This window comes from Seriola aureovittata, chromosome 23 (genome assembly GCF_021018895.1).
Source record: "Seriola aureovittata isolate HTS-2021-v1 ecotype China chromosome 23, ASM2101889v1, whole genome shotgun sequence".
Classification (NCBI taxonomy): Eukaryota; Metazoa; Chordata; class Actinopteri; order Carangiformes; family Carangidae; genus Seriola; species Seriola aureovittata.
This window is the reverse complement of record NC_079386.1, coordinates 2244781-2262974: the sequence shown is the minus strand read 5'-3', so window position 1 is coordinate 2262974 and position 18194 is coordinate 2244781. Positions and strand designations below refer to the sequence as shown.

The 18194-nt window shown below is 42.9% G+C and overlaps 1 protein-coding gene and 2 non-coding genes across 3 annotated transcripts; all 3 read left to right on the top strand.

Moving 5' to 3' along the window:
* Positions 1-1866: 1866 nt before the first annotated feature.
* Positions 1867-11312, top strand: eif4a1a (eukaryotic translation initiation factor 4A1A). The gene is made up of 11 exons (XM_056369144.1): positions 1867-1975; positions 3404-3446; positions 3635-3767; positions 4172-4311; positions 6248-6416; positions 8112-8221; positions 8336-8479; positions 8928-9065; positions 9290-9379; positions 9905-9984; positions 10457-11312. Exons 1-11 carry the CDS (start codon positions 1953-1955, stop codon positions 10599-10601), a joined length of 1215 nt encoding a protein of 404 aa, XP_056225119.1. The 5' UTR covers positions 1867-1952; the 3' UTR covers positions 10602-11312.
* LOC130165003 (small nucleolar RNA SNORD10) lies at positions 5613-5751 on the top strand. Its single transcript, XR_008826695.1, has one exon. It is a non-coding gene; the product is annotated as a small nucleolar RNA SNORD10 (small nucleolar RNA).
* LOC130165004 (small nucleolar RNA SNORD10) lies at positions 6679-6817 on the top strand. The gene has a single exon (XR_008826696.1). It is a non-coding gene; the product is annotated as a small nucleolar RNA SNORD10 (small nucleolar RNA).
* Positions 11313-18194: the final 6882 nt, after the last annotated feature.

The following is an 18194-nucleotide window of genomic DNA, read 5'->3' as shown; positions in this document are numbered from 1 at the left end:
CAATCTTTGGATGTTAGGAAGCCAATACATCACACATCCCATGGATAGTAATATTAGAGACAAGTGGCTAAGGTTTTTTTTTTTTCTGTAATGCCAGAATTTCACTGAGCCACAGTGGTAGGATACAGTCTGTTACCTGTGGTTGGCCTGGCCGTGTTTCACTCAAAAAACAGCAAATCAGAAGAGAGGCTCAGAGACCAACATGAAACACCTTGTTCTTGCTAGCGCTCCAGAGGGAAGCCTGAGAGATGAGAGAGGAGGTGTAAATTATAGGCAACTGAAATTGTTTTTGGTTCTTAAATTCTTCTTATGGATCAACACTTCAAATAAGACGCTGGAAAAGTATAAAATATGGACCTTTAATGCTTCTACCCCGTACCTCTGCTTGTAGGATGTTACATCACTGAACATGTAGAGATGATTGTTATTATTGTTTAAGGTGACCCACAAATTCTGCATCAGCAGGGTTGGATGTTTTGGGGAAAAATGGCAACAAAAGCGAATTTATGCAAAATTGCTATCGTTTGGTTTTTGATCTCTCACTCTTCAGCAGAGAAATACACTCACTGATCACTTGACACCACATTAACTCTGGGTAGTTCCTCAGTTCTTCATGTCATTGATCCACAAGATGTTGAAACTTTCCTCTGAGACTCTGCAACATGTTGAAATAACTACATCACATGATTTCTGTTGATCTGTCAGCTGCACATTCATGCTGCAATCTCCTGTACTACCACGTCCCAAAGGTGTTCTACTGGATTCAGGTCTGGAGAGGGGGGGCTGAAGTTCATTGAACTCACTGTCATGTTGATGAGACCAGTTTGTGACATGGAGCATGATCCTGCTGGAAGGAGCCATTAGAAGATGGTGAACTGTGGTTATGAAGGGACACATTCAGGGAGACATTCAGACCAGGATTGATTGGTACTAGGAAGAAAATACTCCCCACACCATCACACCAGCAGCCTGGACTGTTGACACAAGGCAGGTTGGTCCATGGATTCAGATTCTGACCCGACCATCTGCTGCTTCAGAAGAAAATATATTTCTTCTGGCCCAGTATATGCCCGGTTCCACAGCCCGAATCTGGCCCATATATGACATAATTGTCAGATGCTACTTCCACATCTGGGCATTGGTCCAGATGTGTGTTTATATGGGCCAGACTCAGACCAAGTAACCAGGCACATGTTGGGCCAGAAGTTTAATTTTGCTGTCAAGTTTTGAAAATGAGTATTAAAACTGTCAGACACTGATGATTGATTATCAAATTTGTAGTGTTTTTATTTTTCTTATTTTCTGATCAAATTGTTTTTGATTTAGGATCACTGCTGTTTATAGACCATATTATTTAGTCAATGTTTCTGAGACCCATGATTCCTGATGAGATCAGTATGAACCATCAGTTGTCATTCATCAGGATGTATTACGGTCTAAGTGAATCCCTCTTCGAAATAACTGTATCAAGGGGCATGACTACAGTGTGACTCATCGTTACATCACTGAATGCAAGATGTGTCACTGCTGTAATTTTCCATTTTCTGATTTGCTAAAGATTACAAGGAAATGTTGTTCACAGGAGAACAGAGGAGATATTCTACCCGGAGGTTCAGCCTTTTGTGCGCGCTGACAAATGGCTGACCTGAATGGAGGGGAACCTGGGCAGTGGACCCCGGAGCAGCCCGGTGATAGGAGCCTGGACACCGCTCAGACAGTACGCTCATAAAATCCAAACTCCGCCCCTCTGGCGTGCTAGCAGTACAACAATCGTGCACTTCTGAAGCTGCTACGGCCCGCCTACTCTACGTGTGACGTACCAGTTGACCAATCAGAAGTGCATGTGGGCGGGAGCACAGCTAAGTGACGGCGGTGTGTAGCAATGAGAGAGTCTCTTTGTGTGTTGTCAGCGTATATAAGTCATTTCTGCCGCAGTTTCTTTCTTTGGAATAATGTCGGCTGAATATGATAATAGGTAAGGAAACATTTTACAATCTCACGGTCACACATCGGCTCACAGCTCGGTTCATTCGTTTCCGTCGGTTTGGTAGTATTTGTTATCATTGATTTTCGGTGATGTGGACTTTGTGTGAAGCATCCTGGCATTTCTGTGTCTGACTAACGATGAGGCCTGTAGACAGCCTGCCTCAGACTAACGTCACCGGTCCTCGCATTTGATCAACCGGCACCGGGAAGTCAGACGTTAGATTTGAGCATTTTCACTTAAAAATCTATATTTTGCTTCGTGAATTATTGTGTACATGTTTATCGTAGGCGGCAGGAATCATGGCGGCCGCTATAGATCCCTGAAGCTAAATGAAATGAAATGGCAGCCGGCGCCTCTAGTAGCACGTGAATGAGGCTGGGGTAGGCCTCAACGGTTATTATATCACAACGCTCTGTCGTTATTTGTCAAATATTAAATGTAAATGTGTTTTGAGGCTGTCGGGCTCTCTGTTCCTCTCGCGGTGGAGGAAGTCCAGCGGAGCCGGTGGTAGAAATGTGAAGTATCTTTGTTCTCCTCGGCCGACGGGCGCACATGGTCGCCGTACTGTGAACCGGCGGCTCGGGACAATGTCGGCAGCGCAGGCCGCTGAGTGCCGCTGGAAACGATTCTCCTGACGCTGCTGTTGTTGTGTCGCCTCGGTTGAAGCAAATAAGCGGTTTGTGTCGATGTGTGCTGTCGTTAATGGGAACCGCTGACTGGACAAGTTTTAATAAAAGGCCACATAAAAAGGATGTGGGCCTGTTGGCAGCGGCGGTAGCGGCCCGGGGCTACAGCTAGCTAAGCTGTTCTTTATTCCTGCTATCACACGTTTAACGTTAGCGCCACGTCTTAAATTCAACAGGTCACATCGATGGTTCATGTTAAATCACCAATGAGTCTCATGTAGTGAAGTAGCTAAAGTGTATTCGACGTGGCTGTCGTAGCCGTTAATTCGTCGTCTCGCTTCCGACTCAGCCTTCACCAGAGAAACGACCATCTTGGATGTATGTAGTAGAAATGGCGGACTCCGAAAAGGCGTTTACTCTGAAGGACCAGGAGAAAAGAGCAAACATCTCTGAATATAATGTCTGCTGTGTGAAGGAGGCAGCAGATGACCATACAGTTACTACCTGATTACACTGGCGTTTTTTAATTGTAATATTAACTATTAATAAGATCAAATATTTATTGACGTAGAGTTGGCATTAAAGGTGAATATTCCTCTAAGATATTATTAAAGACATTCAGTCATAAGTTACATGATGGCAGTAACCTAGACAATTTTGTCCCAATGTTTTTGGCATCATTTAAAAAAATTTTTATTTTTATTTTTTTATTTATATTTTGCTCACGAAATGTTAATTTATGTTGTGATGTGGCACAGAATAACCTTTTTGTTTGTTTGATCATTAACAGAGACAATGGCCCAGAGGGCATGGAGCCAGATGGGATCATTGAGGTGAGTTTGTCTGCAGGGGGCTTTATTATCTTCATCACCACAGTGACACTTCCACCCACATAGACTCAAGATGTAATTTTAAGCCAACAGTGAGGAGCACCTTACTGTTCTGCAAGCTGTAAAAATATAAAGTATTATCCTATAGATAATCTTTAACATGCATTTGAATTTCTTGTTTGTCTCTGCAGAGCAACTGGAACCAGATCGTGGACAGTTTTGATGAGATGAACCTGCGCGAGGCTCTGCTCAGGGGAATTTATGCCTATGGTTTTGAGAAGCCTTCCGCTATCCAGCAGAGAGCCATTATCCCTTGTATCAAGGGTAAGTAAGTTTTCAGTGATGGGGCTTTTTTTGTGTATTCTATTTTAATCAATACCTCTTACCTAGATTTTTAGAAATACTGGAGTATTCATTTCTCTGCCCAGGGACAGAACATCTGCAATGCAGCTGCACCACATTTAACTGCTAGAACAACAGAAGTTGTGTTTTGTTTTTTGTTCAAAGCAGTGATTTATGTTCACTCAGCCTCCCTGAGGCCTGCAGAGCATCAGATTCTTGTTGCTTAAACTACACTAATGAAACACTTTGAATCATCCCATTGACAGCTGCTGGACATTGAAAGTGTGAAATTGAGAACCCTGAACTAAATGACTAAAGTAGCTGTTTACACTACTGTAGTTGAATCTGTTGTAAATAACCTGTTTTCATTTTTTTCTCCCCTTTAGGCTACGATGTGATCGCTCAGGCCCAGTCTGGAACTGGGAAGACTGCCACCTTTGCCATTTCCATCCTCCAGCAGATTGATGTGGAGCTGAAAGGCACCCAGGCTCTGGTCCTTGCTCCTACCAGGGAGCTGGCTCAGCAGGTAGGCTCACGCTAAAAACAAACACTGAAAAACCTGCAGTGTTTTGATTGGATGCAACACACCCTCAGTCTTAATAGCTGCGTAACATTGTCCCTACTCTCTGAGTAGTTGTATAGTTACAGACATGGGACAGTTATATCAGTATAGGTGCTCCTTTCTGCTGCACCTCACTACAGATTAGACTGCAATGATTATTTCATTTTGGTTTGAAATGACTGCAATTTGAATACTTTTGATGGTTTTGCACAAAGGACACATTAAACCACTGTTACAGAGTTGGTATCATTGTTTAAGTAGGTAAGACACCAGCTTTTCTCCCTGTGTAGTCTTTCACTACAGCCAGTTGCATAACAAGAGTTTCATAGACTTCAATTACAATTAGCTGTGTGATAAAATAAGAACGCTTAATATCCCATAATGACAAAGGTAAAATAGAATTCCACATTGTGTCCAATCAGCTGAGTTTATCACAGGTGGTCTCCAATAAAGGTGTAAAAACATCCCAGATGCGATCCAGAGAAATGGAAGTCTGAATGCTTATATATGTCGGTCCAACTTACAGATGCCCCCTAAATGCCTCAAATGCAGATATCAGTAGATGCTAGCTTAGTGTGTAAGGAAGTTAAAACCACTTTTAACACGAGCCTCAAACCTAAGGTTAGCCTGAGCAGGGAAACGCTGCTCCCACGGTGTTTGACACTGTAAGGGTGTTTGGCTGTACCCAGACTGACTGAGTGCGTTAGTGAAGCCAGTCGATTCCTCTGATAGTTCAAATGTACTAGTCTATTTAAACTCATCATATGTGACGGATGGAATTATTGGATGTTGGACACATTTTTATCCCTGGTTCATTTCTTCAGTAAAATGTCAGGAGACTATGAACTTGTTTTCATGAGGTTACTTTATGTCAGCAAAGCATCTCACATCAGCCCAGAGAAAATCGTGCAGGTTAAACTGGACTGATGGACTCTCTGACTCGCTATAGATGGACTTAAACTACCACAGTTGCTCTTGTAGACTGTCCATGAAAAATAAAATCCGATGTAGTAGTCTTCCATAAAACATGGACTCCACCTTTTTCAAACATACTTAACAGAAACATTATATTGACTTGTGTTGGGGCCGATGCTGTCTCATTTATCTCCAGAGAGGCAGAGAAACGTCTTGAGACAGCTTTAATGGGAATCTGAAAGGGTGTTTGTCTTTATGGCTTGGGGAGCACTTTATTAAGAATACCATATATCAACACTGGGTTTATGAAAACTAATCCAGAACAAGAGGCGGCTGCAGTCAGACCTGCTGTATAATGATGAAACCCATGCGTGTCAACTGACTCTGTGAACCCCTGGTGTGTTGTCGCTCCGGTCGGCGTTCTGCTGGCTCGAGTCCTCAGGACACCAGGGACCCAGAGACATGATCATACATCACTACTCTGAATACAGCACCATCAGTCCCACTAACCAGTCATTAGGGTTGACAGCAGACCGCCTCATCAGCTCCATCCTGCCTCGATCAGCTGGAAGGTGCAAAGAGGAGGAATTAACTTTATAATTTCACAATCCCTAGACAATACAGCAACTGTTCACTGCTGTAATACAGCAAGAGCAGTGTCAGGACACTAACAGCAGTTTAATACAGTTAATTTGCAAAGGATCAATAAGTGTGCAGTTAAATTGTTTTCTAAACCACTTTTATTTTTTTTAATTTATATATATACTTGCATGGATCTAACTGAATTGAGACGTTCATTGTGTTAAAACAAGATTTGACTGAATCCTAAACATATTTAGGATTTATTTTTTTAAATAGGCAACATGTACTTACTCCACAAGATGTAAATTGGTTGAACCCAAGTCAAAATCAGCATACATCCTGGTTTGAATGTTAACTCTTTTAATGGCCTAACACTTGGTGTTGTTTATCTGACTTTGTTTAGATCCAGAAGGTGGTGCTGGCCCTGGGTGACTACATGGGGGCCAGTTGCTACGCCTGTATTGGAGGGACCAACATCCGCAGTGAAGTCCAGAAGCTGCAGGCTGAGGCTCCTCACATCGTGGTGGGAACTCCTGGCCGTGTCTTCGACATGTTAACTCGCAAAAACCTCTGTAAGTCATCATGGGAGTTAACAAATGGTTTCTTAATGAACTTCAGGAGCGACTGTCAGGCTACCAATAAATGACAATATAGAAAGGCTTATCTACAGGAGTTTATACTCGCCTGAAGCAACGGGCTGAAGGTTGACTTGATGAATGTGATCAGTTCACCAATCAGCTCTCCATTTGACTGAACTTCAGTTTATTCTTGCTGCTGTGACAATAATGTCTTAACACTAATCCAAAACAAGAGGCAGCTCCAGTCAGCCCTGCTGTATGATGATGAAACCCATGCGTGTCAACTGACTCTGTGAACCCCTGGTGTGTTGTCGCTCCGGTTGGCGTTCTGCTGGCTCGAGTCCTCAGGACACCAGGGACCCAGAGACATGATCATACATCACTACTCTGAATACAGCACCATCAGTCACACTAACCAGTCATTGGGGTTGATAGCTGAGTCTTATCAACAGAATGTTTGAGAAAATGAAAGTGTCTGTACTTCTGTTTGTTTCTTTGTTCATGTATTACTCAACAAGGTGTTGTACTTATGTGAACTCAGAGAAACACCAGGTCTGAAACATTTTCCCAATGTTTGATTTCCCTGTTGATGAAACGGTTTAGATCTGGACTCAACTCGTCCAAATGTGAAACTTCAAACAATAAGTTGAACACAATTTAATCAGATCAGTGTCTGTGGGTAACCTGTCGTATTGGTTTGGGTGGTGTAGCTGACACCAGCAGCCGTCTTGCCATACAGGTTTAATAAATCCACATACCTGGGAATGTGGTTACACATGGCTCCAGTTGAGTAGTTATGTCAGTAAAACTGCCAAACTGGGCTGGTTCTACTACATGTCTGTCCCACTTTCCACCTTGCTGGATGATAACATCCAGGTTTTATTAAGAGAGGCTGCCATCTAGTGGTGGGCAGCTGAGCAACATCTGTCACACCAGTAACTGGTGTTGTATGTTAAAATATCACGCACATCCTATCTCCTAATGCAGAAATGTTTGTGCGCAATATACTGACGGCACGAGTCTGCTGCTGCAGTGTGCCGTCTACAGCTCTCTGAACTGCAGAGGTGCTCGTAGCTGTTGGTGGTGGTTTGCATAGTTAATGTGAAGAGCTGACTGATAACCACACTGTTACTGTAGTACTCTGGTTTGTTTCATGCTCCAGCTGGATGCCACTACTCTCTCTCTCTCTCTCTCTCTCTCTCTCTCTCTCTCTCTCTCTCTCTCTCTCTCTCTCTCTCTCTCTCTCTCTCTCTCCCTCTCCATATTATGTTCATGAGAAAAGATGGCACCTGTTCACCTGAACGGAGCCAGTCCATCTGTGCAGCACGTCATCTGGCTCTGTGTTGGCCCGTAGTAGAGATGAGCGCACGCATGGTTCTTGTCACAATCTCAAAAACAAAATGGCTGACACCGTAATGATTCTCCAGAGTCGTACGCAGTGGATTTTTTGTAATCTGTACAGATTTAGACGGGAGACGACAGGGAAGAGAGATGAATAAGAAGTGTTGCACAGGCCATCAGCTGGAATCAAATATAATATGCTCCCTAATCATTTCCTCCAACTCTTTGGTCAGTCCTTGACATTGCCAGAATATATTTGATGAATAACCGATTCCAATCTCCAGTCTAAAATGTCCAACCAGGAGTATCACTAGGACATTAAACATGTTTCACCTCTTTATTTTGCAGCCTCTAAGAACATCAAGATGTTCGTGCTGGATGAGGCTGACGAGATGCTGAGTCGAGGGTTCAAGGACCAGATCTATGAGATTTTCCAGAAACTTGCAAGCAGCACACAGGTAAGAGCTGATCACCTGGCTGAGGCACTTTCTCAGGCACAGTGCATACACCTGGATGTGTGCTTTTTTTGATCTGGTTTTAACCAGCTGTCCTTTTGTCTCTATTTTGGATAGGTTGTCCTTCTGTCGGCCACCATGCCAGCCGACGTCTTGGAGGTCACAAAGAAGTTCATGCGTGAACCGGTCCGGATCCTGGTGAAGAAGGAGGAGCTGACCCTGGAGGGTATCCGTCAGTTCTACATCAACGTGGAGAAAGAGGTGAGGAAACATTAACCAGGAGAGATTAGAGTTGATTCATCAAAAGGACCCGTCTGTGTACAGGTTGAAGGTGATCTGTAGTCACATGTGGAAGATAAACTGGTTTAAGTACACCTGCAAACACTAATACCATTTAATCCAATGGCCCAACAGTTGAAACGCTCCTCACCTTCACAAAGGGATTTATTGTCAAACTCTCGACTGGTATTGTGTTACACAGGGAGGTGTCTCTCTTGTTGGCATCGGTGAGGCTGAGTTCAATAATGGACAGGCCTCTCTGTATAATACAGTACAGTTTAGCTGAACCACTTAGACTACATCCCTCTATAGTGGATTCAACAACATTATCCTTACAGCCTCCACAAAGGAGGATTTACTGCAGAACTCTTGTATAAGACTGTTGGTATTAGCTCAGTGGACTGACTCAGAACCCGGTCCTGTTCCTCAGGAGTGGAAGCTGGACACGCTGTGTGACCTGTACGAAACCCTGACCATCACACAAGCTGTCATCTTCATCAACACGAGGAGGAAAGTGGACTGGCTCACTGAGAAGATGCACGCCAGAGACTTCACCGTGTCCGCTCTGGTAAGAGCCTCTCTGTCCTCATACACTGAGCTCCGAGTCCAGCCTGAGACCTTTAACTCTGTATGGCTAAAGTTGTGGAATTTGTGATGCTGCACTGTAAAGGCAATCCAGAAATGATCGGCACAACTAAACCTTTCACTGGAGTTTACATCTGGTAGCCCCCATTGGTGAGTCAACCGTCGTGAAGGAGCTCACTCTGTCCCGTTCCTCTCCATGTGTTTCAGCACGGTGACATGGACCAGAAAGAGAGAGACTTGATCATGAGGGAGTTCCGCTCTGGCTCCAGTCGAGTCCTCATCACCACTGACCTGCTGGTAGGTACAACAGCTGTTTACACTGTAGCTAAACAACATATTTTTCAGACCAATTTTTTTTTTTTTTTTTTTTTTTTTTTAAATATTTCATTCACTGTGCAATATACCTGTCTGTAAATGATATTTATAATAGTATTGTTATATCGCTGAGCCAGATGCAAAGCAATTTTGTTCTGCTCTGCCTTTTGTCTGAATAACATTAAAGTTAAGTAAATCTATCATGTCTGTACACACACTGACTGAGACTAACGATGTCAGGTTTACTATAAGATGATCTGTGTGGTCCAAGGTTCCCTCTCCTCCCATCTGCAGTGCTGGTGAAGGACTGAATGTTCCTTGGTAGAGAAGCCTATCTGCCCTCCACTGTAGCTAGGTTCAAGTCCTGGACTGACAACTAATTGGCGGATTACACTACCTTTTTATAAACATGGAAATATATATATATTTTTTTTTTTATTCTGAGCCTAACCTCAGTCATGTCCTCTCTTGTGCTGTGTAACTAATGTTCCTCATGTTCCTCCTCAGGCCAGAGGTATTGATGTCCAGCAGGTGTCTCTAGTCATCAACTACGACCTGCCGACCAACAGGGAAAACTACATCCACAGGTAACGGCACAACTCAGACAAGTGTCACATTATTGTCTGGCCTGAATAAGTGTTCATAAGAAATGTTAGTGTCTCATAAAGAAAAGTAAATATGACACATGGTGACTGAAGTTCAGATTCAGATTTTATTATCAGTTTAACGCTGCCTTGGTTATTACAAACCAAATATACATATTCCAAAGTGTTTGGTTTTTTTTTTTTTGTTTTTTTTTGTCCCCCCTCCTCATGGTGTTTTGTGATTGGTTAATAATTTCCAACTACCAAGTCAAGGTAACTGAACCCAAGTTCTACCGGCTTAGCAAACAGAGCTGTCATGTTGTCTGATGTGAACCTTCAGTCCATAAAACCCATCAGTCTTCATCCTCCACCCTGTGTGACCTTGAAGTCTCCCAGTTACACTCACTGTCTGGAGCTTCCAGATGTTTACAGATGTTCTCTGCTCAGTGACTGACTCTCCTCTTCTGACTGTCAGGATTGGTCGGGGTGGTCGTTTCGGCAGGAAGGGAGTAGCCATCAACATGGTGACCGAGGATGACAAGCGCACCCTAAGGGACATTGAGACGTTCTACAACACCACCATCGAGGAGATGCCCATGAATGTGGCCGATCTGATCTAGACGACGACTCCACCTGCCCTTCGTCCGCCCCCACCCTGCTTATTTTAGAAGTCAAACTTTGTTTCTTACACGATCTGAACCATGACTTTACCCTCCACGCTCAGAGGGAGGGAGGAACGCAACCGCCACTCCTCCCTTTCCTCTGAAATAGATTTTGGCCATGTTGGAAGGATGACTCGGCTTCATCCGCTTCCATAGTTCGTCACTCCATATCAGCAGCTAAATTCTCCTTTAGCATTAATTAGACCGTTCCCACATTGATGTCCTGACGACATTAAAAAAAAGAATCCCACGAGTGCAGAACATGACCACTTCTCCGAAAGCACATTTAAAAACCTGACGTTGCTGTTAAAAGGATTCTAGCTGTGACTGTTAGAAAAGCTTAACATTAAAAGAATAACTTGGCTCAATATAACTCGCACAGTGAAAACACAAAGACTGAAGCTTTTGTCAAATGTGGCTCTGATTTGCTCCTGCGCACCTCCACCAGGTGCTGCACCACTGGTAACTAATAGCTGGGCGGTTCAGTCTGGACTAAACGCAAAATGAACTGGGATGTGCTGCATTTGACCAGATCAGTATTTAAACAACCTCCAGTGTACTTCAAACAGCCGTTAACACACATCCATGATCATGTTCAGTACCCAGGTTTTGGGGGGTCTAGCGTACACAGGGCATATTCAATAAAAAGACCTGTATAGTAAAAATCCACCATGAATGAGTTGTTTACCCTTTTGATCCTTTTCCTGCTGTTTCATACCTATATTTTTTACTGCTATTGTACATACTGCTTGACTTGTACAGTCACTTGTCCAGTAGCATTCGGTTGGAGAGCGACCGGCGGCCGCAGATGCTCGGAGGCTGAAGCGACGGTGAGTTGAGTGCAGCGTTTGCCTCTCGACCTCCTGGTTGGATTTTCATCTCTAACTCTTTGACATTATTGTTTATTTAGATTTTATTTTTCAAACAAAAAATTGGATTTTTTGATAAGGTGGTGGTCAAGTTTTTTGTAACCTACCTTGCCAAAATGTCGGGGGAGGTGGGGGCGTCTGACACGAAAGGACCAAACTACAGATGATTAAGTATATGGAGACTTGACCCCCTTCCCTCCCCCCCTTCTAAGCGCTCATTATATTGCCTGTCATCATGGGGTGTCTGGTTTAGGAGAACCATCATGTTTTGGGGTGTATGGTCAGTGCTATTTTTTAAAATGAATTTATGGAGTTGTTAACCTTTTTGAGACAGAAACAGTGTATCAAGTTTTCTACATTGGATTCTGTATAGTATTTATTTTAATGGTCTTAAAAAAAAAAAAATAAAGGTTTCTCCTTTAACAGTGTAAACTGGCCTCTGCATTGTTGAATAGCATGAAAAGTGTTCGGGCCAAGTCCTGTGTGGGAAAGCTGGTAGGTTACGATGCTCACTTCCTGTAAGGTGACAGCGTGGGTTCTGATTGGCTGCCCTGAAACAGCACCGCAGTAACCTGTGAGACAGACAGTAGGTTGCTTTTCTTTCTGTGTCGTCATTTGGTTAAAACGAGTGATTTGTGAATGATAGTTCTGAGTGAACACTGACCCAACTCGACTCCTCCATCTGGATGATACCGGTCCTCGATCTGGTCTCCACTCAGACCAGTCTATCATGTCTTTACTGATTATTGTCTTTACGGAATAAACCTTTAATTTCACATCAGTGTCAAAGTCTGTTCAGCCACGTGCGCCCAGATTATTAACAATTAAATCACAATATTTGGTCAAATACAGTAAAACATCAAAGGGAACAAACAGCTGATACTGAGGAGAGGTTTTCTTGTGTGCCTGATCATAACAATTAGTAAACACTTTGAGGTACACCTGTTCACCTGCTTATTTGTGCAATTCACCAATCACGTGGCAGCAGCGCGATGCCGTCCCCGCGGACACAGCTAACACATTAGACTTCCCGTGAGTATAAGGCAATCTCATTTCCATATATGTGTTTAGTATCTACACTTTGTGTTAACACCATATTCGGACGTAGTCACGTGTATTCTCGCGCCAATTTGGCCATGTCTTATGCATTTTGATAAGTTTTATGTAGGGTGCTCAGGTTCAGTTAAGACGTCATAGCCTCTCCTCAGGTGAGACTACTTAATTCTGAATAATGTTCAGAATTATGAATGGGTTGAGAAATCTGCTGATGCGTATTCAGAATCTCTGTGTCCGTGATCAGATGTGTTCATGTGTTTAAAAAAAAAAAAAAAAAAAGATCTCGTTATTCAGGTTTTCAAGTGTTTTCAAATGCAAATGCATAGACAAATCTGTAAATACATACACACAGTAATAGCTGAGAAGTAGCTCTGCTCCAAGACCCGGAAATACAAATCATCAGTTGGATGTATTATTAGACCTTCCATGGTTACAACTCGTGGACCTCTCAATTGGCTGTCTTCTTGCGCGTGACCTTTGGAACAGTTCTACCTTGGCAGATCTTCAAATTTGGCAGATTTGTCTGTGCGCCTCAGAAGCTTTACAGCCTACATACCACTAGTCGGCACTAGCACACTATAAGCAATACTCGGCACACCCAGGACAGGTCGCCAGTGCCTCGGAGCTGAGCACCCGTGGCACTAATAATAACATAAGTAGTATGAAAGGGGACAGTCATTGCTTTATTATTACAAATAGACATTACATTGTTAGTGTACAGTTGTACATCGGCTGAGTTTAGGGTATTGAGCAACAGCAGTTGTTTTTGGGTGAAAAGCCTCTGCAATGATCAACAGCGCATCGTCTTAAACTGACAACAGAGCATTCTGCATTAGGACTTCATAACGGACCTTTGAGCAAGATGCCAACTTCATATCTAAATGAAAATAAAAAAAAATCAAAGTCAAATCTTCATCTTGAATAGCCAAATCTATTTTGACCAACAAAATTCTGGGTCAGATGAAGCCCTAATGAACAGTATTTATTATGTGGTAGTTCTCAGCCATGTTTAAACTTTATTGTTGTTTTTTTTAACAGCTTTACAGCTTATTAACTGTCTGCTGATGCCTTTCAAAATTAATTCTAATTGATCTTTGCCTGTTAGTCTTGGCACACCTATGGTCATGTTGCAAAATGCTTTTTTCCCCTTTTTTGTAACATAAAACCAATAAAAAACCAATATGATTAATAAGCAGCTCGACTCATCAAAATTCAATTACAATAGAACAAACAAAACAATAAACTGGTCCTTTAAACAGGGCAGTTTCTAAAACTGATGTTCCGGCCTTCAAAGTTAAATAAGACGCATGCAAATAAATATGTCATCAGAAATACAGCTTAGGAAAAAAAAAAAAAAAAAAAAATATATATAAAATATATTCTCAAAAAAATAAAATAATATAACATAAATACTAAAAATAGATTAAATCAAACAATTAGACAAGCAATCAAATTCCAGGGAACCCATATTTCATTACTTTGTAGTTCAAAAATAGAGATTTACAGTGTAATATTTGAATGGACAGACTGGATAACCGCTCTGTGCTGGGCAGAGAAGCTTCAGAGGGAACAACACTTCCAACCTTGAGGTGGATGGACTACAACAGCAGAAGACCACGTCAGGTTCCACTTCCTGTCCCTCAGACCAGAAACCTGAGGCTGCACAAGACTCACCAACACTGGACAGTTGAAGTGTATGTACCACCGTGACTCCACTAGAGGGAGACGTTGTTCTTCAGGCTTGTGGAGCGACCTGGATCAGAGTCTGAAACATCCCGCAGGATCACAACATCTCAAGCGTCTCATTCCCGTAGAACTTTAAACCTCTCCTCAACGACAAACACAATGAGCGTCGGAGAGCGTCTGTCCCAACAACAACAACAGTCAGACACCGTTTCCATAGGGATGACAAACAACAGAAAAGACTCCCTGCTCTCCTTCCTGACAGAATCTGATGTCCGGAGCTTCTCTCGTACTCAGGTCCTGTTTTTTTTTTCACGCAGCAGAACCGGTGTTGATCCGTCTTCCCTCTTGTCCTGTCCCTGTTCTCTTTGTCTTCCCAGCTGCTTCTCATCTTTGTCTCTTAGGACTTGGACTCAGGGAGGAATTTGGTATGAATGATAATAACTTCACCTCATTCATTTGTTCAGGTCTTGATCATGTTTTATTCTATCTCATCTCATGTAAAAGTCAAATGAGTTTCCCGCCATCAGAACTAACAGTGTTATTTATCTATCATCCTGTTGATCCATCATTCAGACCAGTGGTTCCCGACCTGCGGGCCGCGGCCCACTGGCGGGTTGTGAAGGTATTTGCAAAACAGTTCTAAAAACATTAAATACAAGTTTTTAAATGTCTTAAAATGAAATGATGTTAAACAACTTTGAAAATATTTAAATATTTTTTTCTTATTAAGGCTTATCACTGTCATCAGCAAATGATAGACCCTTTTAAACCGTCGCTGGCTGGACCACTTTGCCGCTGGATCACATTGTATTCTTGTATTGTTAGGGGTCCGATGTGGGCCGCCAACAGGTTGGGAACCGCTGGTTTCAGCTGTTTTGACCGTCTGTTGTCTGACAATCTGGTTTTGCAGAACGTATCCGTTTCCCTCTTTTCTTTGGTTCAGATGGCGCATGGCTGTCAGGCGGTGTTAGCTTGCTGCAGAAGGATAACACAGCGCTGCAGGGATGACGTATTTTTGTAGGCCAACCAGGAAGTTAGCGTCACCCTGGTTCCCTCCACAAAAAGCCAATGGGATTTTAACACTGTCTTTTGGACAGTTTCTGATCCTGAGGTTTAGTTCAGCAGGATCATCTTCACTAATGAACATCACTTTATGATGCCTGTTATTACTGTATGTAGAATGTTCCTATACATTTTCAATCTAAAAAAAACTGTGGGTTTGTTAACACTGCTCCTAAAGACTGAACTAAGTGTTCATCTGTTCCTCAGTGTATCCGTCCACGGTCAGATTCACCAGGTTAACGTCGCGTTCACATTGTTCGTAGAGTTCACAGAGAAACTGCTCACCGAGTCCACGTCCTGTCCCTTCACTTCACTTCCTGTGATTTCAAACTGTTCCCCGCTTTCGCTCCTGAACATGACCAGTGTGAACGTGACCACGGAAGAGGAAAAGCGATGAGGTGTGATGAAGAGAGGCGTTCATGTGGGTCTGCCGGTGACGGGCTGGACATGTGTCTTTTAGGATTCGATTTTTTTTTTTCTAATCACTTTCAAGTCTCTGTCCGGTTTGGCACCTTCTTACATCACACACACACCCCGTATCACTAAACACACTCCTGCAGCTAAACTCTGTTATCTGTCCCGAAGTCTCGGCTTAGAACCAAAGGTGACTGTGCGTTTGCTGTTGGAGCCTCCGGTCCTGCGGGTCCTGAGGGTCCTGCTTGAGGAGATCGGGCCCCGGGTTAAAACGCTACTCAAAACATACTTTTATCTTTTATTTTCTTTCGTCTGCTTTGTTGATTTCATTGTTTTAAGTCAGGTATTTGTAAATCTCCCTGTTATACTTGCTTTGCTAATTGACACTTTGCCTCTTATCAATAAAGTTATCGTTGTTATTATTATTATTATTATTATTATTATTATTATTATTATTATTATTATTATTATTATTATTATTGTTGTTGTCTCTTTTAATAATGTAGAGCCTTTTATCAGCAGGACTGGATCCATCTCAAACACCTCTTGTCAGTGCTGATGAGATGTGTAAAGAAAATAAAAATCAATGAGAGCAGCAGAACGCGTACTTCCTGATACTTGTGATACCTCTATCAAAGGTGGTGTTAGGGTCAAAGGTCGTCCTGGGGTCGTGAGTCCATTAGAGAAATCCAGCGGAGGGTGACCTGTTTCACGTGAGGCTGAACTCCACAGCGACGCTCGTCATTAAACCAAACCGCTGCTAATGACTAATTTACTCCTGCAGGCCACGGAATATTCCCATGATCCTCTCTGCCAGTGGGAATCTATGGGGATCTGAATATTAAACTTTCTCGGGAATAAAAACAACTCATCGACTGTTTGATAGATCGTCAGAAAATCCCTTCTGGGATTTCATTTTAAAGGCTAAATGAAGACGAGGCAGGGCAGCAGTGATTGGACGTTCACAGTTTGATCTCTGACACTGATGGCTGTGATGATGTCACCTGCTGCACCTGTAACCACATCATCACACCCCGATCCACCTGGGCTGAAGTTCTGATACGACTTCACTGTTTGCTTCAGGTCACTGTGGAGCTGAAAGGTGAACCGTCTCTCCAGTCTCAGGTCTCCTGGACTCTGGATCAGGTTTTCCTCTGACCAGTCTCCCTGTCCCTGCTGCTGTTACAGTGACTGTTGGGTTCTTGGTCTCCTCCCTGGACCCAGGTCTAGAAGAGTCCTGGTTCCAGACTTGTTCCTCTTCACAGTTCTCGTGAAGAACACTCAGAGCTTCTTGTCCTGATCTGTGTCTCACCGCAGTTTATCACAGAGGTCTACAGAGAGTTCACTGGACTCTGGTCTCTGTCCAGACCTGCAGGTGAACTGTGGGACCTGATACACACAGGTGTGTGTCTTCCTGAGCTCTGTCCAATCAGATTTGGTTCACAACAGGTGGACTCCATCAAGTTCTGGACTTTGGTTGCAAAGTATCTGAGCAGCAGCCATGATGAGAGCTGGGTGAATTCTATCTCATCTCCTTCAGCAGAGGAAACACTGGACCTTCCTTTACGAAAGGAAAGGAGAAACGCCGTCCCACAATTCCTTGCTGCAGCAACATTTAAAACAATGTACCTGTAGTTTCACCACAGCAGAGCCACATGAATGTGTTAACAACAGAGCAGATGCTTTATGTTTGTGACACGATCCAGAACTGATGGAAATCCCTGACTGATCCACTGAAGCCAAATCCATAAATATAGATTTCTTCTCGTCATCATGAAGAACAAGTATATCATCTTCATCATCATCATCATCATCATCATCATCATAACAATCTACACATCCATGTTGTTTCAAAACTGCTCACTGCACTAAAAAAAAATACATTTTCTCTATTTAACAAATGTATAAAAAGATCAAAACTCTTTAACCTGCTGGTGTCTGAATATAAATCACTCTGGCCCTTCACTCGCTGCTTTTATTGAATTATTCAACATATCAGATCAGCTTGTTTTGTGTTCGTGGTTAGTGAGGGAGGATTTATTATCTATGTGTTATAAATAAAGTTGCTTGATAGTGTAAGTGCAGTCAGACTACGAATCCTCCTTCACATCTGTCCTCGACCTCGTGGCGTTTTCCATCGAGGTCGAGGAGAGAAAGACGGAGAGACGAGAGTAAAGCATTTAAAATGAAATCTACTCTAATCTATCGAGCAGCTTAATGGATTTTAGGCGTATTAGCCATCTCTTGTCGCTAACTGCTGCTAAGCTCTTCACGCTCTCAGTGATTTCCTCACACACTTCCAGCAGGTTCCAGCAGGTGCGTCACACACTCTTTACCGGCAGACTGGCGACATTCACCCGTCTCACACACCAACACAACAACACACTGATCATCTTCATTCTCCTCATCCCTTCCCTCCACCCCCACAAACAAAACCAAACACACACAAAATAAGACAGAGAAC

Bases quoted from the DNA above. Each gene is read 5' to 3' on its own strand.
- eif4a1a (XM_056369144.1), top strand. From the start codon at position 1,953: ATGTCGGCTGAATATGATAATAG. The intron at 8,480-8,927 runs GTGAGGAAACAT...CCTGTTCCTCAG, and splicing joins ACATCAACGTGGAGAAAGAG to GAGTGGAAGCTGGACACGCT. The intron at 9,066-9,289 runs GTAAGAGCCTCT...CATGTGTTTCAG, and splicing joins ACTTCACCGTGTCCGCTCTG to CACGGTGACATGGACCAGAA.